Source organism: Oncorhynchus mykiss, chromosome 8, assembly GCF_013265735.2.
Source record: "Oncorhynchus mykiss isolate Arlee chromosome 8, USDA_OmykA_1.1, whole genome shotgun sequence".
NCBI classification, from domain to species: Eukaryota; Metazoa; Chordata; class Actinopteri; order Salmoniformes; family Salmonidae; genus Oncorhynchus; species Oncorhynchus mykiss.
In genome coordinates this window covers 9,011,661-9,038,307 of record NC_048572.1, presented here as the reverse complement: position 1 = coordinate 9,038,307, position 26,647 = coordinate 9,011,661, and the positions used below count along the sequence as shown (strand labels likewise).

The window sequence follows — 26,647 nt, the reverse complement described above, 5'->3', positions numbered from 1 at the left end:
ACCAGTCACCTCACAAAACCCTGTTTAACCATTTGCATATTTGTTAGCTGCCTACACAACTAACGAAGAAACAAAACAAACTAACCCTACGACAGCACACTGAGAATATTGACGAGCTAGACCTTTTCAGTGTGTGTCTTTAGCCAGTGATTTGGTTGGGAGGATGTAGAACCTGCCTTCATTTTAGTTTAATTAAAAAATGATTAGGGTAGGATCCCAAATGACCTCCCATGATTTCTCCTAATTTTGTCAATCTTTTTTGTTGTATTTTTTTAAAAAAATTAAAAAATTAAACCTTATCAGTAACATTGTTAGGCTGTAAGTGTTTGATGTACGTTACATTTGAGTCGATGTAAAGAACCACATTTAAAATAACAATGTTTATATGGTAAGTATTGTTTATGATTTCAATGTGTCATCTGTTAACTCATTGTTTGACTCTTAAGTGGACCGACCGTACACTGAAGATTTCTTACAACACAGTCTAGTAGACCATGAAAATACTGAATGATAAAATGATTTGTGTGTAACACAGTATACTGCTCGTATTAGGATTGTGACATGTTAAAAGTGGGCTTGTTTTGTATTTTGGTTTTATTCACCTAAACCCCTTCAGCTCGATACCTGTTCCGAGTATGCCTTCATGATGGTGAAATACTATGTGTCTGCAAAATGGCATATATATATATTATTATATTATAAACTGAGGGGGGGGGGTTCAAGCCCTGAATGCTGATTGGCTGACAGCCGTGGTATATCAGATCGTGTTCCACGGGTATGACGAAACATATATTTTTACTGCTCTAATTACGTTGGTAACCAGTTTATAATACCAATAAGGCACCTCAGGGTTGTTTGTGGTATGTGTCCAAGAACAGCCCTTAGCCCTGTGGTATATTGGCCATATACCACACACCCTCATGCCTTACTGCTTAAATATAGCATAGGCAGTTCCTATGTGTATGAGTTGATGCAGGTGTTGTTGAGATGGGTTCCCTTCCTCAGAAGGAGGCAATCGAGAGATGGGCACTTAGCACCACCTACTGGCTGCCTAATGCTCCCTTCAGCCCTTCAGATAGAAATGAATCACTGATACAGGGTCAGCTATATTTTAACTCTCTAATGGATTGGAGATTGGCTAGTCTGATTCCAGAGCTGTGGACACGTGCAACCTCAAGCATGCTTTATCTTGGCCAGGTCGCAATTGTAAATGAGAACGTGGTCTCATCTTGCCTACCTGGTTAAATAAAATAAAGGTGAAATAAAATTTAAAAAATGCCACCTAGTGCTATAGTTGTCAGTGCTGGTGACCCTAGTGTATATGGCTCAGTCTATAGCACAACGCAAACATTTCCGCCCAGTACACACACACACTCATCTGTCTCGTCATCCCTCTCCCTCCTCCAGACCAGCTCTGTCAGCGAGATAGATGCCACGCCCCAGAAGTCAGACGTCCCTTCCTCGTCGCCCTCCGTGGCCTCTGAGCAGGATGTGAGTGTTCCATCGCACACGCACACACACACACACACACACTTCCGTCCATATCGCACATCCCTCCCAGACATCCTTTCTCCAGACGTTCCCTGTCTCATCCCAGTTCACATTTTATTTTTCACATGCGTGGTAAACAACAGGTGTAGACTAACAGTGAAATGCTTACTGACGGGTCCTTCCCAACAATGCAGAGAGAGAAAGATAATAACATGTAATAAATAATAATTAATTATTAGTCATTGTTGTAAAATGTTATATTTTAATGTATGCTATGATTCACAATGCCTATTGTTCATTTTAACAGGGTTTAGGTGTGTTGTAACCAATGATTTATATATACACTAGATGACTGGTAGGGGGCACTGTGATGAAGTCACGGTGCCTCCATTTTGGCACTACCTCCCCCACCATTGTAAAAATATATATATTTTATTAGACATCTTAATGCACACTTTTAAATGATATTTTTTTATTTATTTTACCTTTATTAAACTAGGCAAGTCAGTTAAGAACAAATTCTTATTTACAATGACGTCCTAGGAACAGTGGGTTAACTGCCTTGTTCAGGGGCAGGACGACAGATTTTTACCTTGTCAGCTCGGGGATTCAATCTAGCAACCTTTCGGTTACTGGCCCAACACTCTAACCACTAACCTACCTGCCACCCCTAATGTGAACTCAACATAAACATTTAACAATCATATTTCCTTAAAGTATAATTGTTTTAAGATTACGACTGATTACTGTCCTCACTACAACACAAATAGATGTAATATGGTCCTTGAAACATTTAATTGAAAACCTCTCAATTGCCAATACATAGCATCAGCAATCCAGGGTTTATACACATCATTGGTTAAAACTGCAGGGCAATTCTTACATTTAATTCATTCATTGGATCTTCAGAAGTAACAATTTACCTCCTTCCTGATTGTTAGCTAATTAAATGACTCTCTTGACCCCCTTCCTGATTTGTTAGCTAATTAAATGACTCTCCTGACCCCCTTCCTGTTTGTTAGCTAATTAAATGACTCTCTTGACCCCCTTCCTGATTGTTAGCTAAGTAAATGACTGTCTTGACCCCCTTCCTGATTGTTAGCTAATTAAATGACTCTCTTGACCCCCTTCCTGATTGTTAGCTAATTAAATGACTCTCTTGACCCCCTTCCTGATTGTTAGCTAATTAAATGACTCTTGACCCCCTTCCTGATTGTTAGCTAATTAAAAGACTCTCTTGACCCCCTTCCTGATTTTTAGCTAATTAAATGACACTCTTGACCCCCTTCCTGATTGTTAGCTAATTCAATGACTCTCTTGACCCCCTTCCTGATTGATAGCTAATTAAATGACTCTCTTGACCCCCTTCCTGATTGTTAGCTAATTCAATGACTCTCTTGACCCCCTTCCTGATTGTTAGCTAATTAAATGACTCTCTTGACCCCCTTCCTGATTGTTAGCTAATTAAATGACTCTCTTGACCCCCTTCCTGATTGTTAGCTAATTCAATGACTCTCTTGACCCCCTTCCTGATTTTTAGCTAATTAAATGACACTCTTGACCCCCTTCCTGATTGTTAGCTAATTCAATGACTCTCTTGACCCCCTTCCTGATTGTTAGCTAATTAAATGACTCTCTTGACCCCCTTCCTGATTGTTAGCTAATTCAATGACTCTCTTGACCCCCTTCCTGATTGTTAGCTAATTAAATGACTCTCTTGACCCCCTTCCTGATTGTTAGCTAATTAAATGACTCTTGACCCCCTTCCTGATTTTTAGCTAATTAAATGACACTCTTGACCCCCTTCCTGATTGTTAGCTAATTCAATGACTCTCTTGACCCCCTTCCTGATTTTTAGCTAATTAAATGACACTCTTGACCCCCTTCCTGATTGTTAGCTAATTCAATGACTCTCTTGACCCCCTTCCTGATTGTTAGCTAATTAAATGACTCTCTTGACCCCCTTCCTGATTGTTAGCTAATTCAATGACTCTCTTGACCCCCTTCCTGATTTTTAGCTAATTAAATGACACTCTTGACCCCCTTCCTGATTGTTAGCTAATTCAATGACTCTCTTGACCCCCTTCCTGATTGTTAGCTAATTCAATGACTCTCTTGACCCCCTTCCTGATTGTTAGCTAATTCAATGACTCTCTTGACCCCCTTCCTGATTGTTAGCTAATTCAATGACTCTTATCCCAGTAAAGCATAGTTCATGTTTTTACAGTATAGAACCAGTTCATTAAGGTATGCAAGGGAAAACAATTTGTTTCAGTTAGTAACTCAATGTAGTCCCTCCCTGCTTTAGTAAATGTTCTTCCATTTGGTGCCTAATGAACCCAGTGCTGTCCTCTCCCCAGTCTGACCAGTTGACCTTTAAACTTTGACCCCTCTCCCACAGGAGCCAGTCGCCAAGCCCACTGCTGTTACCCCTACCGTCCCCTCCCCGGTCTATCCAACATCGCTGCTGACCACACCAAAGGTACCGCCTGACACCGCTCTCTCACACACACACACACACACACACACCGCTCTCACACACACACCGCTCTCTCTCTCACACACACACACACACACCACTCTTACACAATGAAAACAACATGCTCCCGCATATGTGCTACCACTCATGCTCATATAATAATTTGACACACACACACACACGCTGTCAGCTTGTCTGTAACACTTGGCTAAGTATTCTGTGTTCTTCTCTCTCCGTGTGTGTGTGTCTGCAGCCCAAAGCTCACCAGCTGAGCATCAAGACCTTCTCCAGCCCCACCCAGTGCACGCACTGCACCTCCTTGATGGTGGGTCTCATCCGCCAGGGCTACGCCTGCGAAGGTGAGTGTCAGACACACACGACCACGCTCTCTGTCACCGGTGTCGGTTAGTTGGGGGGACTGGGGAGATTGTGCCGTTTAGTTGGGGGGGGGGGGGGACTGGGGAGATTGTGCCGTTTAGTTGGGGGGGGGGGGGGGGGCTGGGGAGATTGGGTGCAGCATTTTCCTCCCGCTGACACACCACTCGCTATAAATGGACTGTAATGTTTTAACTGAACGGGAGATCTGAAACTGCACCTTATGGGAAACTGCATGTTTCCTTGTGTATACCAATACTCTCTTTCTATCTCTCCCTCTTTCTCTCCAGTGTGCTCCTTCATCTGCCATGTATCCTGTAAGGACAATGCCCCCCAGGTGTGCCCCATCCCCCCTGAGCAGGCCAAGAGGCCTCTGGGCATCGACGTACAGAGGGGCATCGGCACCGCCTACAAGGGCTTCGTCAGGGTGAGCACCGCGTACTTAGTAACAGGTTATCACCGTGGAAATAGAATGACTACAGTTTGCCTTCCTGCGGCCATATTGAGTGTATATTTTTCCCACCCATTCTAGTCATTATAGTTCTGTGATTACATCATGGTCTTTTCATGGTGATACGCTAATATCTTTCTTGAATGTTGTTGCTTTGATGTAATCAAGACATTGCAATTCTGTTCAGCTTAACAAGATGTGTGATGTCCAGTTTATTGGAAATGAATAACAAGGACAGACCTCTCAATTGAAAATTTGCTGCTCTGCCCTCTCCGTCAAGATCCCCAAGCCCACGGGGGTAAAGAAGGGCTGGCAGCGGGCGTACGCCGTGGTGTGTGATTGTAAACTCTTCCTGTACGAGGTGCCCGAGGGCAAGTCCACCCAGCCAGGCGTGGTGACAAGTCAGGTCCTGGACCTGAGGTAAGACCTCTATGTTGGGGTGAAGGGTGTGTGGGAGTGGTAGGTGGGGGAGTGAAGGGTGTGTGGGGGGAGTGAAGGGGGAGTGGGAGATGAAGGGGGAGGGTGGGTGGGAGGTGAAGGGTGAGGGAGTGGGAGGTGAAGGGGGAGGGTGTGTGGGAGGTGAAGAGGGAGGTGGAGTGGGAGGTGGAGGGTGGGTGGTAGGGTGGGTGGTAGGGTGGAGGGTGGGTGGTAGGGTGGAGGGTGTGTGGTAGGGTGGGTGGAGGGTATGTGGTAGGGTGGAGGGTATGTGGTAGGGTGGAGGGTGGGTGGAGGGTGTGTGGTAGGGTGGAGGGTGTGTGGTATGTGGGAGGTGGTAGGGCTGGCACAATAATGGCATAACCATGTAACTGACAATTATGGATGAAGACCGTGAATAAAATGATTTTCCTTACCGCTCTAATGCATTCATTTTAGATTATTTTTGTATGAACTTTATTTTTAAGTTAATATATCCGATACCGACACAATAGCAGTAGTGTAAATGAATGATTATTATAAACAATTGTTATAATCCGTGACTCCCATCTCCTGCCTCCTTCAACGCGTGCGCTCTCCTTTAAATATACACTCCCTTTGATGCTGTGGCGTTAGCATGATCTCTATCTGTATCCTACTATACAGAGTGCTCTGGCGATACGTTTGATTCGGTTTACAAAGATGTTAGAATTGTTAAAAGCCGTCATTCTTGGTGAACGTAGACATCTAAAGTGAATGTGAATCCGAGACAGTGATTGATATACCCGATTTGTTGTTGCTGCCCCTGCTTGACCACTGCCTGATGGTTGTTTACTGCGGTTGCTAGGCAATGGAACACTAAGTCAGAGAGAGAGAACAATGAGCTAGATATTTCACCAGATTTATAAATGTGAAGCATCCGGTTCTTGTTTTCACTCAATACCAAATATGGTGATGAGAGGAAGCCCAGTGGTCGACAGTGGGAGAAGATGGAGAGAGATGGATTTTGTCATCAGTTAAACATTTGATCTCAATACAGTTTTCTGTTTCCAAAACTAGAATCTGTAACTGAGTGGACTGCGTTTTGTAGACTTTACCCTTTGCCAAAGTTTCAAAAAATGTTGTTGTTTAGGAGTGCGATGGCAAATTTAGTTATTGCACACATGCCCTTCACAAAGTAGGCGTTCCCTAAGGGAAATATGCAAATAAATGCTAGAACGGGCCAATAGGATCTCACTAGCTCGTGCTTGGCTCTGCCCACTTCTCTTGTTCTGCCCACTATGATTAATTTGCTCCCATTGGAATCGACAGGCTCTGGTTCATCTTGACTTAGTTATACAAATCTCTGACTATATGCTGCTACAAACCGGACTGAGAGTAAAGGAGAAAATCAGCCTTCGTTTTGCTATTTGAATGGTTATAACAGTGGCCATGGACATTTGCCTGACAAATAATGTTTACCCAAAATTCCATAACGTTGCAGCCCTTGGGGGTGTGTGTGTGTTTGGGGGGGTGTGTGTGTGTTTGGGGGGGTGTGTGTGTGTTTGGGGGGGTGTGTGTGTGTTTGGGGGGTGTGTGTGTGTTTGGGGGGTGTGTGTGTGTTTGGGGGGTGTGTGTGTGTGTGTTTGGGGGGTGTGTGTGTGTTTGGGGGGTGGGGATGTTTGGGGGGTGTGTGTGTGTTTGGGGGGTGGGGATGTTTGGGGTGTGTGTGTGTGTGTGTGTGTGTTTGGGGTGTGTGTGTGTGTGTGTTTGGGGTGTGTGTGTGTTTGGGGTGTGTTTGGTGTGTGTGTGTGTGTGTTTGGGGTGTGTGTGTGTTTGGGGTGTGTGTGTGTTTGGGGTGTGTGTGTTTGGGGTGTGTGTTTGGGGTGTGTGTTTGGGGTGTGTGTGTTTGGGGTGGGTGGGTGGGTGGGTGTGTGTGGGGGGTGGGTGTGTGTGTTGGGTGGGTGTGTGTGTTGGGTGGGTGTGTGTGTTGGGTGGGTGTGTGTGTGTGTGTGTTGGGTGTGTGTGTGTGTTGGGTGTGTGTGTGTTGGGTGTGTGTGTGTTGGGTGTGTGTGTGTTGGGTGTGTGTGTGGGTGTGTGTGTGTTTGGGGTGGGGGTGTGTTGGTGGTGTTTGGGGTGGGGGTGTGTTGGGGGTGTGTTTGGTGGGTGTGTTTGGTGGGTGTGTTGGGGGTGTGTGTGTTTGGGGTGGGGGTGTGTGTGTGTTTGCTGTGTGTGTTTGCTGTGTGTGTGGGTGTGTGTGTTTGCTGTGTGTGGGTGTGTGTAACACTGTGCTCTCTGTATGTCCGTGTGTAACACTGCTCTCTGTGTGTCCACAGAGATGAGGAGTTTTCCGTCAGCTCTGTCCTGGCCTCAGACGTCATCCACGCCACCCGCAAAGACGTCCCCTGCATATTCAGGGTAAGCTTTCAACTGCTGTGTGACAAATACCACATGACTAAAGTTATTATATTCACTCATGTATAATTTAATTGTCATCTATTCCTAATATGATGTTTCTTGTGTGAGAGAACCCAATAAATGACCTTGAAATAAAGTTACATCTAATGGATGTAAAAACATATGTGTGTTACTACGGAAAGTTATGGTGTATCATAAGGCATTATAAAACATATCGATTACTGTCATTTTTTATTATAGTCTATTGTTACTATGGGATGATGTTTCCTATGTGGGGAAACTTGAAATAATAACTATACATGGGTTTTATATAGCACTTTTCAAGGACCCAAACAGACTTAATAAAGTTGATATTATTGTTATTAACCCAAGCCCTCCCTCATTGACTCGGGAGTAACGACACAGACACGTATCATAACGCATTATAAACCTCGTCAGGTGACGTCGTCCCTGCTGAGCTCGCCGGCGGGTGCCGTCTCCCTGCTGGTGCTGGCTGAGAGCGAGGCAGAGAAGAAGAAGTGGATGGGCATCCTGGAGAGCCTGCAGAGCATCCTGGCCAAGAACCGCTTGAGGAACCGCGTAGTGCACGTCCTGCACGAGGCCTACGACTCCTCGCTGCCCGCCATCAAGACCACGCTCTGCGCCGCCATCGTCGGTGAGTTGGGGAACTACTGAAGAGACTGTGGGGCGTTTTCCTTCTAGTAAAAACACACCTGTGCTGTCAGCAAACGCACCATAACATTTCAGATAGGCCGAATGAGTCGAATTATCATCTGTACTGGATGAGTGGAATTATCATCTGTACTGGATGAGGGGAATTATCATCTGTACTGGATGAGGGAAATTATCATCTGTACTGGATGAGGGGAATTATCATCTGTACTGGATGAGTGGAATTATCATCTGTACTGGATGAGTGGAATTATCATCTGTACTGGATGAGGGGAATTATCATCTGTACTGGATGAGGGGAATTATCATCTGTACTGGATGAGTGGAATTATCATCTGTACTGGATGAGGGGAATTATCATCTGTACGGGATGAGGGGAATTATCATCTGTACTGGATGAGGGGAATTATCATCTGTACTGGATGAGTGGAATTATCATCTGTACTGGATGAGTGGAATTATCATCTGTACTGGATGAGGGGAATTATCATCTGTACGGGATGAGGGGAATTATCATCTGTACTGGATGAGGGGAATTATCATCTGTACGGGATGAGGGAAATTATCATCTGTACTGGATGAGGGGAATTATCATCTGTACTGGATGAGGGGAATTATCATCTGTACTGGATGAGTGGAATTATCATCTGTACTGGATGAGGGGAATTATCATCTGTACTGGATGAGTGGAATTATCATCTGTACTGGATGAGGGGAATTATCATCTGTACGGGATGAGGGGAATTATCATCTGTACTGGATGAGGGGAATTATCATCTGTACTGGATGAGTGGAATTATCATCTGTACTGGATGAGTGGAATTATCATCTGTACTGGATGAGGGGAATTATCATCTGTACGGGATGAGGGGAATTATCATCTGTACTGGATGAGGGGAATGATCATCTGTACTGGATGAGGGGAATTATCATCTGTACTGGATGAGTGGAATTATCATCTGTACGGGATGAGGGGAATTATCATCTGTACTGGATGAGTGGAATTATCATCTGTACTGGATGAGGGGAATTATCATCTGTACGGGATGAGGGGAATTATCATCTGTACTGGATGAGGGGAATTATCATCTGTACTGGATGAGGGGAATTATCATCTGTACGGGATGAGGGGAATTATCATCTGTACTGGATGAGGGGAATTATCATCTGTACTGGATGAGTGGAATTATCATCTGTACTGGATGAGTGGAATTATCATCTGTACGGGATGAGGGAAATTATCATCTGTACTGGATGAGGGGAATTATCATCTGTACGGGATGAGGGGAATTATCATCTGTACTGGATGAGGGGAATTATCATCTGTACGGGATGAGGGGAATTATCATCTGTACTGGATGAGGGGAATTATCATCTGTACTGGATGAGGGGAATTATCATCTGTACTGGATGAGGGGAATTATCATCTGTACGGGATGAGGGGAATTATCATCTGTACTGGATGAGGGGAATTATCATCTGTACTGGATGAGTGGAATTATCATCTGTACTGGATGAGTGGAATTATCATCTGTACTGGATGAGGGGAATTATCATCTGTACGGGATGAGGGGAATTATCATCTGTACTGGATGAGGGGAATTATCATCTGTACTGGATGAGTGGAATTATCATCTGTACTGGATGAGTGGAATTATCATCTGTACTGGATGAGTGGAATTATCATCTGTACTGGATGAGTGGAATTATCATCTGTACTGGATGAGTGGAATTATCATCTGTACGGGATGAGGGAAATTATCATCTGTACGGGATGAGGGAAATGATCATCGGGATGAGGGAAATGATCATCTGTACTGGATGAGGGGAATTATCATCTGTACGGGATGAGGGAAATGATCATCGGGATGAGGGAAATTATCATCTGTACTGGATGAGGGGAATTATCATCTGTACGGGATGAGGGAAATTATCATCTGTACAGGATGAGGGAAATGATCATCGGGATGAGGGAAATGATCATCTGTACGGGATGAGGGAAATTATCATCTGTACGGGATGAGGGAAATGATCATCGGGATGAGGGAAATGATCATCGGGATGAGGGAAATGATCATCGGGATGAGGGAAATGATCATCTGTCCTCGAGGGAAATGATCATCTGTACTCGAGGGAAATTATAATCTGTACTCGACGAGTGAAATTATAATCTGCGGTGTAAGTAATGTAACTTTTCTGTGACAATTTCCGTGAGGAGGAAGTTTAGTTGTTTTTGTAGTGGATACACGCGAAACACAGAATGCAATTGCAAATTACCGTTTGAGATCTCCAATAATTTAAAAAGTTATGGTGCGTTTACTCAGTGTGTGTGTTTGCGAGAGGTGTTGTTGTCGTGTGTGTGTGTGTGGAGGATGGCAGTGAGAGAGAGAAGACTGTGTTGACTGCTCCTTTGTCTCCCTGCAGATCGAGAGCGTATCGCCCTGGGAACAGAGGAAGGTCTGTTTGTAGTGGAGGTCACCAGAGATGGTAAGAACACACCTATCCCACGGCTAGTCATATACACTCATAGGGCGTTTTCACATATGACATTCGGTACCCTGGTATGATTCTGAAAATTCAAACAAATATATTTTGCCTTGAACATTTTTTCAAATATTCACTTTCCAAATGACGTGGGCGAGAAAGTTCCATGCGACTTGCTCTCTGAATTGTCACAATACATGTTACTCTGGTCCTGGATCTTAGACCCACCACCTGGCCAGGGTCCAAGATTTGTTTCAGCCAGGGTTGGTTTACGTTTCACAAGTGCTCTATAGTGCAGATCATCAGGGCATCAAATGCTCCAGGATCTGGATCATACAGGGAGGGATATGTGACAGCCCCCAATAGAGCCTCATATGACTCCTCTATGCAGAACAAAGGTTTTCAAGTTTTTAGATTTCCAACATGTTTCTTATGTGTGATCACGCGATGTCAACGTGTCATGTTTTATTTTGTGGTATATTGTCTCCCATTTCTTTCTTCATCCTAAGACTATTTCTCCATGGTCTTTCCTCGTTTCCTCTCTCTTCGGTTCCTTCTAAAAATGCATTGGAGGAGAATCCAAGGTCCCTTTCATTATACCTTCTCCTCCATTTGGTTTTTCAAAAGGGGGGGGGGGGGTTGAAATCGAGGAGAGAAAGTGTTTTCGACAATTCGGGAAAGCAACTATCTTACCTATTGACTCACAAATCATAATTTGTGATTTCTTTCAAAACACTACGATTCTCTGTGTCGTTTGCCCCTGTTGACTCCTTTTTCTCTTCCCCCCCTTCAGTGATCGTGCGGGCGGCCGACTGCAAGAAGGTGCACCAGATGGAGCTGATCCCCAAAGAGAAGATGATGGCCCTGCTGTGTGGGCGCAACCGACACGTGCACCTGCACCCCTGGGGGGTGCTGGAGGGGGCCGAGGCGGCCTTCGACATCAAGCTGACAGAGACCAAGGGTTGCCAGGCACTGACCACGGGCGTGCTACGCCCCGGGGGACCCGCCTGCCTGCTGGCCGCCGTCAAGCGCCAGGTCACTATTAATTTATTGATTTACCTATTTACACGTGAAAACGATGCCAAAAACACACATAAGAGTTCCAGTACAATACATGTCAAATGACGCGTGTAGTTGAAGATATGTGACTTAAATCCGAATAAATCCCATATCGACCCCATTTCAAAACAAACAACTTATAAAGGGAGCATTCATAAAGTCTTCATAAGAACTGTAACTTTTAATTAACTAGACAAGTCAGTTAAGAATTCTTATTTACAATGATGGCCAACACCGGCCAAACCCGGACGACGCTGGGCCAATTGTGTGCCACCCTATGGGACTCCAAAATCATGGCCGGTTGTGATACAGCCTGGATTCGAACCAGGGTATCTGTAGTGACACCTCTAGTACTGAGATGCAGTGACTTAGACCACTGTGCCACTCGGGAACCCAAGCAAACTCCTGCTAGTTAAATCAAGGCTGATTATAAAGGTCTTTTCAGACTCCTGCTAACTACATCAAGGCTGATTATAAAGGTCCTTTCAAACTCCTGCTAGTTAAATCAAGGCTGATTATAAAGGTCCTTTCAAACTCCTGCTAACTACATCAAGGCTGATTATAAAGGTCCTTTCAAACTCCTGCTAACTACATCAAGGCTGATTTATAAAGGTCCTTTCAAACTCCTGCTAGTTAAATCAAGGCTGATTATAAAGGTCCTTTCAAACTCCTGCTAACTACATCAAGGCTGATTTATAAAGGTCCTTTCAAACTCCTGCTAGTTAAATCAAGGCTGATTTATAAAGGTCCTTTCAAACTCCTGCTAACTACATCAAGGCTGATTATAAAGGTCCTTTCAAACTCCTGCTAACTACATCAAGGCTGATTTATAAAGGTCCTTTCAAACTCCTGCTAACTACATCAAGGCTGATTATAAAGGTCCTTTCAAACTCCTGCTAGTTAAATCAAGGCTGATTATAAAGGTCCTTTCAAACTCCTGCTAACTACATCAAGGCTGATTATAAAGGTCCTTTCAAACTCCTGCTAACTACATCAAGGCTGATTTATAAAGGTCCTTTCAAACTCCTGCTAGTTAAATCAAGGCTGATTATAAAGGTCCTTTCAAACTCCTGCTAACTACATCAAGGCTGATTTATAAAGGTCCTTTCAAACTCCTGCTAGTTAAATCAAGGCTGATTTATAAAGGTCCTTTCAAACTCCTGCTAACTACATCAAGGCTGATTATAAAGGTCCTTTCAAACTCCTGCTAACTACATCAAGGCTGATTATAAAGGTCTTTTCAAACTCCTGCTAACTACATCAAGGCTGATTTATAAAGGTCCTTTCAAACTCCTGCTAACTACATCAAGGCTGATTTATAAAGGTCCTTTCAAACTCCTGCTAACTACATCAAGGCTGATTATAAAGGTCCTTTCAAACTCCTGCTAACTACATCAAGGCTGATTATAAAGGTCCTTTCAAACTCCTGCTAACTACATCAAGGCTGATTATAAAGGTCCTTTCAAACTCCTGCTAACTACATCAAGTCTGAAGGTCCTTTCCGTTTGCTGCTTTGCCAGAATGTCAGTAGTAACATCTCCTCTCTGCCCCTTCACCAGGTTCTGTGTTATGAGATCACCCGGGCCAAGCCGCACCACCGCAAGCTGTGGGAGGTGCAAGCCCCGGGGGTGGCCCAGTGGCTGGGCATGGTGCGCGAGCGCCTGTGCGTGGGATACCCCTCAGGTTTTGCCCTGTTGGCCCTCCAGGGCGAGTCGTCGCCCGTCAGCCTGGTGAGCCCCGGGGACCCGTCGCTAGCCTTCCTGGCCCAGCAGCCCCTGGACGCGCTGCACGCCCTGGAGGTGGGCGCGACCGAGCTGTTACTCTGCTTCAGCCAGCTGGGTATCTATGTGGACCCCACTGGGAAGAGGAGCAGGGCCCAGGAGCTGATGTGGCCCGCCACGCCGCTCGCCTGCAGTACGTCACGTTTTGTTTTTGAGTGGTTGAGTTGTTAGGCAAGTTTTGTGCACTTCAAGTAATACTGTATACCCCGGTATGGCACTGAAACGGTATGACGGTATTAAAATCTGCATACTGCCCAACCCAACAGTCTCTACCATTGGAAGTGAATACAGTCACAATACATTTAAAAAACATATATATATTTGTTTTACCTTTATTTAACTAGGCAAGTCAGTTAAGAACAAATTGTTATTTACAATGATGGCCTACCGGGGAGCAGTGGGTTAACTGCCTTGTTCAGGGGCAGAACAACAGTTTTTTACCTTGTCAGCTCGGTAATTCGATCCAGCAACCTTTCGGTTCCTGGCCCAATGCTCTAACCACTAGGCTACCTGCCGCCCCACTAGGCTACTTTACACCCAGAAACAGTTAGCTATGCAACTCTGAAGGCCTTCTGGTAAGTGCTGCATGCACAATATTTTTTAGAAGGGACACTGAAAGACAAATTCAATATTGTTAACTTTTTAAAAGAAGCGAACATAAACTGTATCTAGTATATTGTATCCTACAAATGTATCAAGCTGTGGAGGCCTCTGTGATTGCTCAGTGTGTCTTTCCTGTGTCCCCGCCAGGCTCCAACTCCTCCTACCTTACGGTGTACAGCGAGTATGGGGTGGATGTGTTTGACATACACACCACTGAGTGGGTCCAGACAATTTCACTGAGGAAGGTAAAAGCAGGGCTGTCCCGCCCATATAACAGTCTGGGTTCAGTCTAACGAGCCATAATGGGGTGTCTTGGGACAACAGTCTGGGTTCAGTCTAACAAGCCATAATGGGGTGTCTTGGGACAACAGTCTGGGTTCAGTCTAACAAGCCATAATGGGGTGTCTTGGGACAACAGTCTGGGTTCAGTCTAACAAGCCATAATGGGGTGTCTTGGGACAACAGTCTGGGTTCAGTCTAACAAGCCATAATGGGGTGTCTTGGGACAACAGTCTGGGTTCAGTCTAACAAGCCATAATAGGGTGTATTGGTGAATGTGAGGATGCATGTTCTAATCTCATGTGTCTGGGTGGGGGTGAATGTTACAAGGTAAATGTGTATGAATGAAAGGAGTGTCTGTGTGCATATGTGTATATATGCCCGTGGTCTGTAGAGTGGATCGGTGTAACCCATGTCTCTGCCCCTCAGTTAAGGCCTCTGAATGTGGAGGGCAGTTTGAACCTGCTGGGCTCTGAACAACCGCGCCTCATCTACTTCAGCAACAACTCCACAGGTGCAAATACACCTCAATATACTGACTACATATACCCCAATACACTATACACTCACCTATACCACAATATACTGACTACATATACCCCAATACACTCACCTATACCACAATATACTGACTACATATACCCCAATACACTCACCTATACCACAATATACTGACTACATATACCCCAATATACTCACCTATACCACAATATACTGACTACATATACCCCAATACACTCACCTATACCACAATATACTGACTACATATACCCCAATACACTCACCTATACCACAATATACTGACTACATATACCCCAATACACTCACCTATACCACAATATACTGACTACATATACCCCAATACACTCACCTATACCACAATATACTGACTACATATACCCCAATACACTCACCTATACCACAATATACTGACTGCATATACCCCAATACAGTCACCTATACCACAATATACTGACTACATATACCCCAATACACTCACCTATACCACAATATACTGACTACATATACCCCTATACACTCACCAATACCACAATATACTGACTACATATACCCCAATACACTCACCTATACCACAATATACTGACTACATATACCCCAATACACTCACCTATACCACAATATACTGACTACATATACCCCAATACACTCACCTATACCACAATATACTGACTACATATACCCCAATACACTCACCTATACCACAATATACTGACTACATATACCCCTATACACTCACCAATACCACAATATACTGACTGCATATACCCCAATACACTCACCTATACCACAATATACTGACTACATATACCCCAATACACTCACCTATACCACAATATACTGACTACATATACCCCAATACACTCACCTATACCACAACATACTGACTACATATACCCCAATACACTCACCAATACCACAATATACTGACTACATATACCCCAATACACTCACCTATACCACAATATACTGACTACATATACCCCAATACACTCACCTATACCACAATATACTGACTACATATACCCCAATACACTCACCTATACCACAATATACTGACTGCATATACCCCAATACACTCACCTATACCACAATATACTGACTACATATACCCCAATACACTCACCTATACCACAATATACTGACTACATATACCCCAATACACTCACCTATACCACAATATACTGACTACATATACCCCAATACACTCACCTATACCACAATATACTGACTACATATACCCCAATACACTCACCAATACCACAATATACTCACCACATACACTACCGTTCAAAAGTTTGGGGTCACTTAGAAATGTCCTTGTTTTTGAAAGAAAAGCACATTTTTTGTTCGTTAAAATAACATCAAATTGATCAGAAATACAGTGTAGACATTGTTAATGTTGTAAATGACTGTTGTAGCTGGAAACAGATGATTGTTTAATGGAATATCTACATAGGAGTACAGAGGGCCATTATCAGCAACCATCACTCCTGTGTTCCAATGGCACGTTGTGTTAGCTAATCCAAGTTTATCATTTTAAAAGGCTAATTGATCATTAGAAAACCCTTTTTCATTTATGTTAGCACAGCTGAAAACTGTTGTTCTGATTAAAGAAGCAATAAAGCTGGCCTTCTTTAGAATAGCTGAGTATCTGGAACATCGGCATTTGTGGGTTCGATTAAAGGCTCAAAATGGCCAGAAACAAATAACTTTCTTCTGAAACTCGTCAGTCTATTCTTGTTCTGAGAATTTAAGGCAATTCCATGTTAGAAATGAAGGCTATTCCATGTTAGAAATGAAGGCTATTCCATGTGAGAAATTGCCAAGAAACTGAAGATCTCGTACAACGCTGTGTACTACTCCCTTCACAGAACATTGCAAACTGGCTCTAAACAGAATAGAGAGAGTGGGAGGCCCTGGTGCACAACTGAGCAAGAGGACAAGTACATTAGAGAGTTTCTCAAACTAGACAGACATCTCACAAGTCCTCATCTGGCAGCTTCATTAAATAGTACCCAGTCTCAACACCAGTCTCAACGTCAACAGTGAAGAGACTACTCCGGGATACTGGACTTCTAGGCAGAGTTCCTCTGTCCAGTCTCAACGTTAACAGTGAAGAGACGACTCCGGGATACTGGACTTCTAGGCAGAGTTCCTCTGTCCAGTCTCAACGTCAACAGTGAAGAGACGACTCCGGGATACTGGCCTTCTAGGCAGAGTTCCTCTGTCCAGTCTCAACGTCAACAGTGAAGAGACGACTCCGGGATACTGGCCTTCTAGGCAGAGGAAGATTGGCGAAAAGTGTTATGGACAGATTAATCTAAGTTTGAGATGTTCACATCACAAAAAATAACATTTGTGAGACGCAGAAAAGATGCTGGAGGAGTGCTTGACGCCATCTGTCAAGCATGGTGGAGGCAATGTGTTGGTCTGGGGGTGCTTTGGTGGTGGTAAAGTGGGAGATTTGTACAGGGTTAAAGGGATCTTGAAGGAAGGCTATCACTCCATTTTGTAACGCCATACCCTGTGGACGGCGCCTAATCGGAGCCAATTTCCTCCTACAACAGAACAATGACCCAAAGCACAGCACCAAACTATGTAAGAACTACTTAGGGAAGAAGCAGTAAGCTGGTATTCTGTCTATAATGGAGTGACCAGCACAGTCACCGGATCTTAACCCTATTGAGCTGTTGTGGGAGCAGCTTGACCGTATGGTACGTAGATGTGCCCATCAAGCCAATCCAACTTGTGGGAGGTGCTTCAGGAAGCATGGGGTGAAATCTCTTCAGATTACCTCAACAAATTGACAACTAGAATGCCAAAGGTCTGCAAGGCTGTAATTGCTGCAAATGGAGGATTTTTTTGACAAAAGAAAAGTTTGAATGACAAAATTATTATTTCAATTACAAATCATTATTTATAACCATGTCAACGTCTTGACTATATTTTCTATTCATTTTTGCAATTAATTTCATGTATGTTTTCATGGAAAACAAGGACATTTCTAAGTGACCCCAGACTTTGGAACGGTAGTGTATATCGCTATATACTCTCTAAAATATATGTACCCCAATACACTTACCTATATCTCAAATGTCTCTCTCTCTGTCCGTCCTGCAGAAGGTGACCTGGCCATCCCTGAGACATCTGACAACAGTAAGAAGCTGATGGTGAGAACGCGCAGCAAGAGGAAGTTCCTCTTCAAGGTCCCGGAAGAGGAGAGACTGCAGCAGAGGAGGTAACCTCCCCCCCCCCCCCCCCCCCCCCCCCCCCCCCCCCACACACACACACAATCCCCTTTCATACTTTTCTTGACTTTTGGACTGTACGGCAGTAATGTAGCGAGGGGAGACAGAATATGGGGGTTTAGATAAGGGAGTCTGAGTCGAGGCCTGAACCCCTGTCGCCAGGGGGGCACCACTCCATCAGACTCCAGCGCCAGTGGAGGTGACAACACTAGAACTATACGTCTGACTTAAATCAGAAGTTAGTCTGTTTACTACCATTGTAGTACACTCACCCAGTACAACTTCAGGCGGCAGGTAGCCTAGTGGTTGGGCCAGTAACCGAAAGGTCGGAGGGTTCGAATCCCCGGGCCGACTAGGTGAAGAATCTGTCAATGTGCCCTTGAGCAAGGCACTTAACCCAAAGTTGCTCTGAATAAGATGTTGCAAAAAATGACTCGAATGTAACTCTTCACAGTAATACACACTGACCATTGTAACCATGTGTGTTGTGTTGACAGAGAGATGCTGAGGGACCCTGAGCTGAGGTCCAAGTTGATCTCCAACCCAATCAACTTTAACCACGTGGCACACATGGGCCCTGGCGACGGCATGCAGGTCCTCATGGATTTGCCTCTGGTAAGCACAGCTGGTGCCAAAATGGCTGCCTCATACTGTATACATAACCCATAGGAGATAGTTAAAGGACTCAACTTGGATATAACCCATTTTAGCATGGACATTGTCATTGAGGCACATTTTCAAACTTCAAAAGGAGAAGAAAATGTACTTTAAAATGGAGATAGCCTTAATGGCGCTGCCCATGCTGTCACAGACGCCATAATGGCACAGATACAAAGATAGCACCTCTTTCCATCTCTGTCATAACCCAACTGACATTGCAGGAAGCAAAATGGGTTCCCAACCCCATGATAACCTGACTGATATTGTAGCAGCCAAAGTGGCTGTCTATTGCAAGTTAACTGACATTTGCTGTACCCAGGACAGCTACTGCAAATAACCTAACTGATATCGCAGGAATCAAAATGTCCACCCTGTGTTAACCTTCCTGAAATTGCGGGTGATAAAATGGCCGCCCCTTAAAACGTAACAAAGCAGGAGTCATAACAGCTGTTTTTTAACGATCGCAAGACACCCGCTGGAGCCAAAATGGTGTCTCCTTGCATTTTCTGACACTAGCAGCTCCCACTACCAACTCCACAGAATAGCACTGCTATCCTACCATCCTAACTCCACAGAATAGCACTGCTACCCTACCATCCTAACTCCACAGAATAGCACTGCTATCCTACCATCCTAACTCCACAGAATAGCACTGCTATCCTACCTTCTAGATGTCACCTTTCTCTACCTATTTACCACCTCTGCCCCTCTTCCTACTCTTTTCTGAGAATGACCCTGTAGTTCCTCCCTCACGCCCTCTTTCACTTTCTCCTCCCCTCCCTCTTTTTTTTCCATCTGTGTCTTGTTCGTGTCCTTTGTTTCCGCTCTCTTTCCTTCTCTCACCCCCCCCTCCCTCCCCGCCCGGCAGCAGAGCGAGAGCGCCGCCACCACCCCCTCCCCCTCATCCTCCCGCCACCACGCCCTGATCTCCCCACCGAGCAACTTTGAGCACGTCTATCACATGAGCCTCGTGTCGGCCGGCCTGTACCTGCAGAAAGAGCCCGCCTCTTCCTCCGCCACCTCTTCTTCCACCTCCTCGCTGCAGCACTGCAGCATGCCCCAGCTCTCATCCTCCTCCTCCTCCTCTCCCTCCACCTCCTCCCTAGGAAGGGTAGGCCTGACCTGATGCTTCCCCTCCTTCCTCTCCCCCTCCTTCCCCCACTCTCTTCCTTTTGACACCACCACCACCTCTTTTGCACAATCCCAAATCGACACCCGCAGTAGCCCTTGTCTCCTAGTGATCTAGCCTCTATTCCTGGGGTACTGGTTGTTAAATCTGAGCCTGGAGGTCTGGGGTACTGGTTGTTAAATCCGAGCCTGGAGGTCTGGGGTACTGGTTGTTAAATCTGAGCCTGGAGGTCTGGGGTACTGGTTGTTAAATCTGAGCCTGGAGGTCTTGGGTACTGGTTGTTAAATCTGAGCCTGGAGGTCTGGGGTACTACTACTGTACATACATTATTTTCATGTATTCAGACCCTTTGCTATGAGACTCGAAATTGAGCTCAGTTGCATCCTGTTTTCATTGATCATCCTTGAGATGTCTATTACCAGCACTCCACCAATCAGGCCTTTATGGTAGAGTGGCCAGATGGAAGCCACTCCCCGGTAAAAGGCACATGACATCCTGCTAAAGACTTTCAGACCATGAGAAACAGGATTCTCTGGTCTGATGAACCAAGATTGAACTCTTTGGCCTGAATGCTAAGCGTCACATCTGGAGGAAACCTGGCACCATCCCTACGGTGAATCATGGTGGTGGAAGCATCATGCTGTGTTTTTCAGCGGCAGGGAATGGGAGACTAGTCAGGATCGAGGCAAAGATGAACGGGGCAAAGGACAGAGAGATCCTTGATGTAAACCTGCTCCAGGGCGCTCAGGATCTCAGACTGGGGCGAAGGTTCACCAAGACAACACTGGAGTGACCTCGGGACACGTCTCTGAATGTCCTTCAGTGGCCCAGACAGAGCCTGGACTTGAACCCAATCAAACATCTCTGGAGAGACCTGAAAATAGCTGTGCAGCGACACTCCCCATCCAACCTGACTGAGCTTGAGAGGATCTGCAGAGAAGAATGGGAGAAACTTCCCAAATACAGGTGTGCCAAGCTTGTAACATCATACCCAAGAAGACTCAAGGCTGTAATCGCTGCCAAAGGTGCTTCAACAAAGTACTGAGTAAAGGGTCTGAAGTCTTATGTAAATGCAATATTTTCAGGTTTAAAAAATATATAAATTGGCAAAGAAATCAAAAAATCTGTTTTTGTTTTGTCTTTATGGGTAATTGTGTGTAGATTGATGAGGGGAAAAATGAATCCATTCTAGTACAGCTGTAACATAACAAAATGTGGGAAAAGTCAATGAACTGTAGATCTTCCAGAAAGACAATGAAATGGTTAATTGACCACGAAATACAAATGTTGCAATGGCCATGTCAGTTTTCCGGAGTTGAACCCCATTCAAAACCGGTGGTTTGAATTGAAGAGGGCAGTCAGATCAGACCAAAGGAAATCAATTATCTGGACAGAGGAATGGTCTAAGATCCCTCCCGATGTGTTCTCTAATCTCAAAACACTCATGAGAGGCTAGGTGCCATTATCCTAGCAAGGAGAAGGTGCAAAAAGTATTAGAAACAGTGCTATTCTTCTGGAGAAAATAATGACTTGTTAAAACTCTAAGCAATTGTATAAAACAACCCCCCCGCCCGCCCCAAACATTTGCATACAATATAGCTCAGTATTTGTATAAATGTTATAGTATTTTTTGCTCATATTTATCAAGGGTGCCAATAATACTGGAGGTGTCTGTATTTAACCTTTACTCTTCCATCTCCACCAATGAATAGGGAGCAGGTGCTTGGGTCGACTTGGGATCGGTCATATTTCCAGCCTCCCTGCCCCCCCCCCCCCCCCTTTTCTCTCCTTCCCATACTTCCTCACGGTTCCTCTTTCAATTTTCTCGAGTGCAGTGAGTTTTTCGGGAAGCTGGGGGTGGTTTTATTTCGGCTGACGTCATAGTGAGTGTGTTTTTCTGTACTGGCTTGCAGTGTGGTTATGCTTTGTGTGATCTCTGCTTATTTGTCATGTTAAAACAGGGCAACACGCTTGATAAGCTTCCCATAGGTTTCAATGGAGAGAGAGAGAGCTATTTAAAAATGGGGCACAGCAAATTGGAAAAGCTCCCTAGAAGGTTTGTTCTATTAGTAGACGCCCACCAAAAGTCATGTAGAGATTTAGTCTCCATGACTATTTCCTCCCATTGAATTTTGCAAAAACATACCAGCGTGAGTGTGACTTGTTTCAGTCAAACGAGTGATTTGCTGTGGAGTTTATTACTGTGCGTATGAGCGTGTACAAGGCTGTTGGTTTCATGTGTGTGCATAAGCATCCATCTAAATGTCTTGATCGTGTCCAATCATGTACCTGGGGTGGTGTTCATTAGGCAACCAATGAAATTAAACTCAATGAAATGACGATGTCCAAACTGGGACTTGTCCAATAAGAAACGCTCATTTTCATTGCAAAAATTTTACAAATGTTTTCCGTTGTGTGTCCTAATGAACACAAACCTGTTCCACCCATATAGTCACATATGTGTTTTTGTCTTACTGTGTGTGTATGTATGTATGTCTTGGCGACTGCGTGGGGGTACAGAGTGTGATGCATTCTTCTCAGGATGACCCGGCCAAGGACAAGCCCCGCCCACTCTCCAGTATCTCCCGGCAACAGAGGAGCATGACCCACATCACCCGCACGGCCTCTGGTGAGAGGACCCCGAGCACACACCTTCTGCATTGTGAACACTGGTTACAACACACACTGCACACATTTCAACAAACACACTTTAGTAAATCCATTCTCTCTCTTTGTCATTGATACTAATGCTCTGTGTGTGTGTGTCTCTGTGTGTGTTGAAGGAGGTGCAGACTTTGGAGGAGCAGGATCGTCTCGGAACATCTCCGACCCAGACGGGGACTTTGAGAGAGAGGTAAAGACCCCCAACACAGCGCGCACACACCAGGGTTTCCGTTAGGAAAGTGACCAGGAACATTTTACATTTATCGGATATTTGAGAAATGTCCCGGTGTTTCCCCTACATCTTCCACTTTTTTTGACAAAAATTAATCGGAATGGTAAAACGTTTCCTGTGTAAACTTGAATGACTAAAACTAGATATAAAATATGTAGTTTAAAATAAGATAATCTTTAAGAACTAACAGTCACCAAAATAAAAACTAAACAGTCAGGGAGAATCAAATTCTCAAAATGGCAGTTGTTTAAAGTACTTTAAAGTATTTTTTACTTAAGTTGTTTTTTGGGGTATCTGTACTTTACTATTTATAGTTTTGACAACTTTTACTTCACTACATTCCTAAAGAAAATAATGTTATTTTTTACTCCACACATTTTCCCTGACACCCAAAAGTACTCGTTACATTTTGACAGAAAAATTGTCATTCACGCACTTATCAAGAGAACATCCCTGGTCATCTACTGCCTCTAAACTGGAGGACTCACTAAACACAAATGCTTAGTTTGATACTTAAGTATATTTAAAACCAAATACTTGTAGACTTTTTTTTGTATTTTACTGGGTAACTTTTACTTGAGTCATTTTCTGTTAAGGTAGGCTACATCACCTGCTATACCCATACAGAAAGAAGGAGGCTAATTTGTATATTTTATATCAGATTTTTTTTTGTTGAAAGATACGCATTATGTTGTTAGATATTATAGGAGTAACTCTGGTAAACCTAAAGCATTTTTCCTCACAAAAATGAGAACACGAAGAAGACAGAGCTCTTTGGTCCTTTTAAAATCCTGCTGTATGTAAAATAGTTTGGAAAATAAATGTGACTGGATGACAACATGATGATGTTTGTTTCCAACATTAGGGCTGTTTTCCTAAAGAAGTTAAATCCGCTTTGTGTTCTTGCCACACTACTAACAAGTATCATGACAGTGGTATCGTCCCAGCCTTACTGATTGTACACACACATTCAATCACTCACACTTTACTCCATTTCTGCCCCCCCCTCCCCAATTCTCGCAATAAAATGTAATTGCCAAATCAAATATTAATAATTCAAATTTGTTTATTGTTAGAGGCTAAATGGAACTTTTACCTCAGGGGTGCTCTTTATCCAAAACGTCCCCTAAATAGACAGAAATATTGCCTAAAATGTTTGATAGAAATGGATACACCTCTCGACACCGATGAGCAAAAACTGAGATTCATATTTTTATCTTATATATATATATATATATATTATATATATGAACCATCCAGCCAAAAGTTGAGCCAAACAATTAGCAACTCAACTTTAATGCAGCATTGATATATAAAAACACTCTCTGTATTCCCTCAGCCGGACTCCGACTCCACCAAGCACTCCACCCTCTCCAACAGCTCCGACCCCAGCAGCCCCCCCAGCCCCAACTCCCCCCACCGCAGCCAGCAAACACTGGACGGCCTGGAGCACACCCTGGACGGCTGAGGACCCCACCCACACACACACACCTTACACACACACACACACACACACATAATGCGTGCTTAATCACTCAACACCTACATTCGACATAGAACTTGTGTATCGCTGCAAAGTGCCAAGAACAGACTTTGTGGACAAAATGCCACCGCTGAAGCCTTTTCTGCGTGTGACGAGCATAGACCCTCCCAAAAAAAAAAGTGAGGGGCACATGGTTATTTAAAGCTAACGCTAAAAAAAAAAAAAAATCAGCCAGTATAGATAGATTTTGTTTTTGTTTTTCTTCATTTCAGGCCATAAATGTTTCCTATGAGTTAAGGTTATTAATACTTAGGTGAAATGATCAATACATATAGGTGAGATGGGGCTGAATTAAAAACAGAGATTACTGATGGGGGGGGGGACTCACAGAAAAAGCATTAATGATGAACTGTCCTAATCACAGGTATAAGTTTGTTTTAAAAAAGAAAACAAAGACTAGAGGGAAATAACTGTTGTTTTTAAAGCGTATAGTATTTTACACGGATATGTTGAGCTCGTACTTGGCGGACACTAAACGGAACGGTGAAAGAAATGGCAGACTTTTTTCAAGAACCATAACCCCCCCCCCCCCCACACACACACACTTCCCAGCCCCTTCTGTACTGGCGTTGTAAACCTATTGAGCTGTTCCCGGACCATTTTGAGAGCTGTACCTTCCCAGGAGACGAGCTGCCATTCAATTCAACTGACTGCAGGGGGTTTTTAGTGTAAAGCTAAATTAGTGGGCATATTTTACAGCATTTACATCTCCTGCCAGCCTTTGTAACATGCGTTGTTTTTAACTTGGATCTTTTGCCAGAAAAACGTATATAGTTGGCGCCATAGCAACCAGAAATAGAAGAAGAAATGGAAACGGAATCATGAGACTTTAATTTCTCGATATGCGGTTTTAAGTGGTGGGAATCTGAACATAGCGAAAAGGACCACATTACTCATAGGATTATTAATAAGAGTCCTTCACAGAGCTGCTGCTGCTTTCGTGTGCTATGTTTAAATAAATAGGTATGTGTGTGAAGACCTGCTCACTATAGAGAGAACCCCCCCCCCCCCCCCCCCCCCCCCTGGCCAAGGCCCTTGCATTTTAAATCGTTCAATCATGAGAGTGGGAAGCATTAGCGATGGTGTACAGTCATAGCGCCGTACCGCCACAGGGGGGTGTCTGAATAGTTGTTTTTCTCCTCCAGTGTGGGATGTTTCATTGTACAGAAGTATGAGATACAGTACAGGCATGTGTGGCATATCCAGTTTAATCACTCTAGTGTGCCTTCAGTGCCATTTTTTTGTTTTATAGTACCTCGTTCAGATCAATTCCCGAAGTGATTTTAAACCTGCAGGCTATCGGGGGGGGGGTTTCCCGAAACACTGTATTAAACTTGCACATGTTTTAGTCCAAGGAATATCATCTTTTGATTTCGTGTCAGTGATCGTTCTCGTTCCTTTATTCTTCCCGGACTTCTGTTCAGCTCTCCGAAGACGGGACATTTTTTTTCTCTCTTTGAAACACTACTGCTTTTTTTTTTGTTTTTTTCCCTCTTAAAAAAATAAATAAAAATCACCAGTTGGAATCTTTGTAATTATTGAATTGTTAGCAACAAACATTTGAACAGACAATAAAAGAGTATCTGTTGTGCTTCTCTTGTCTCTGTGTTGTTTTTATATACAGTATTAATTGATATTTTATGAATTGTTATCAGCTCAGAACACACAATGTTGATGCTATGAATGTAGAGTTTATTTTTGTGATGCATAAAGTAAAGAATGAGATATATATATATATATATTAGTCCAAAGTTAAGAATTGAATGCAAGAACCTTGCTAGGAAAATGGAATGGTATTGAAAAACAAGAGTTCTGTTGATAGTGCGATTTTGCAGGGAGAGGCTATAGCCTGATGCCGAAATTGATGACTTGTGCATTCGGAAAGTATTCAGACCCCTTGACTTCTTTCCACATTTTTATGCTTTTTTTTAAATGCATCAAAGTTTTGAGAATGACAAATATTAATTTTCACAGTCTGCTGCCTTTATAAATTTTTGTCAGATGTTACTATGGAATACTGAAGTATAATTACGAGCATTTCATAAGTGTCAAAGGCTTTTATTGACAATTACATGAAGTTGATGCAAAGAGTCAATATTTGCGGTGTTGACCCTTTTTCAAGACCTCTGCAATCCACCCTGGCATGCTGTCAATTAACTTCTGG

The 26,647-nt window shown here is 43.8% G+C and overlaps 1 protein-coding gene across 4 annotated transcripts in view; it reads left to right on the top strand.

Annotated features, from left to right (window-relative positions):
• Window positions 1-26,077, top strand: part of cdc42bpb (CDC42 binding protein kinase beta (DMPK-like)) — a 113,005-nt gene extending 86,928 nt beyond the window's left edge. For 2 of the 4 annotated variants that reach the window (XM_036984686.1, XM_036984685.1), the window contains 18 exons: window positions 1,408-1,491; window positions 3,893-3,973; window positions 4,224-4,329; window positions 4,636-4,772; window positions 5,077-5,216; window positions 7,526-7,607; window positions 8,046-8,262; window positions 10,704-10,766; window positions 11,557-11,798; window positions 13,382-13,736; window positions 14,354-14,451; window positions 14,915-14,999; window positions 18,128-18,245; window positions 18,753-18,870; window positions 19,784-20,026; window positions 22,565-22,673; window positions 22,828-22,898; window positions 24,280-26,077. In XM_036984686.1, coding sequence (XP_036840581.1) covers window positions 1,408-1,491; window positions 3,893-3,973; window positions 4,224-4,329; window positions 4,636-4,772; window positions 5,077-5,216; window positions 7,526-7,607; window positions 8,046-8,262; window positions 10,704-10,766; window positions 11,557-11,798; window positions 13,382-13,736; window positions 14,354-14,451; window positions 14,915-14,999; window positions 18,128-18,245; window positions 18,753-18,870; window positions 19,784-20,026; window positions 22,565-22,673; window positions 22,828-22,898; window positions 24,280-24,408 — 2,478 coding nt within the window. In that variant the 3' untranslated portion in view covers window positions 24,409-26,077. The remainder of the gene's footprint in view (window positions 1-1,407; window positions 1,492-3,892; window positions 3,974-4,223; window positions 4,330-4,635; window positions 4,773-5,076; window positions 5,217-7,525; window positions 7,608-8,045; window positions 8,263-10,703; window positions 10,767-11,556; window positions 11,799-13,381; window positions 13,737-14,353; window positions 14,452-14,914; window positions 15,000-18,127; window positions 18,246-18,752; window positions 18,871-19,783; window positions 20,027-22,564; window positions 22,674-22,827; window positions 22,899-24,279) is intronic. The other 2 variants (XM_036984689.1, XM_036984687.1) reach the window with 1 other exon arrangement.
• The last annotated feature ends 570 nt before the right edge of the window (window positions 26,078-26,647 follow it).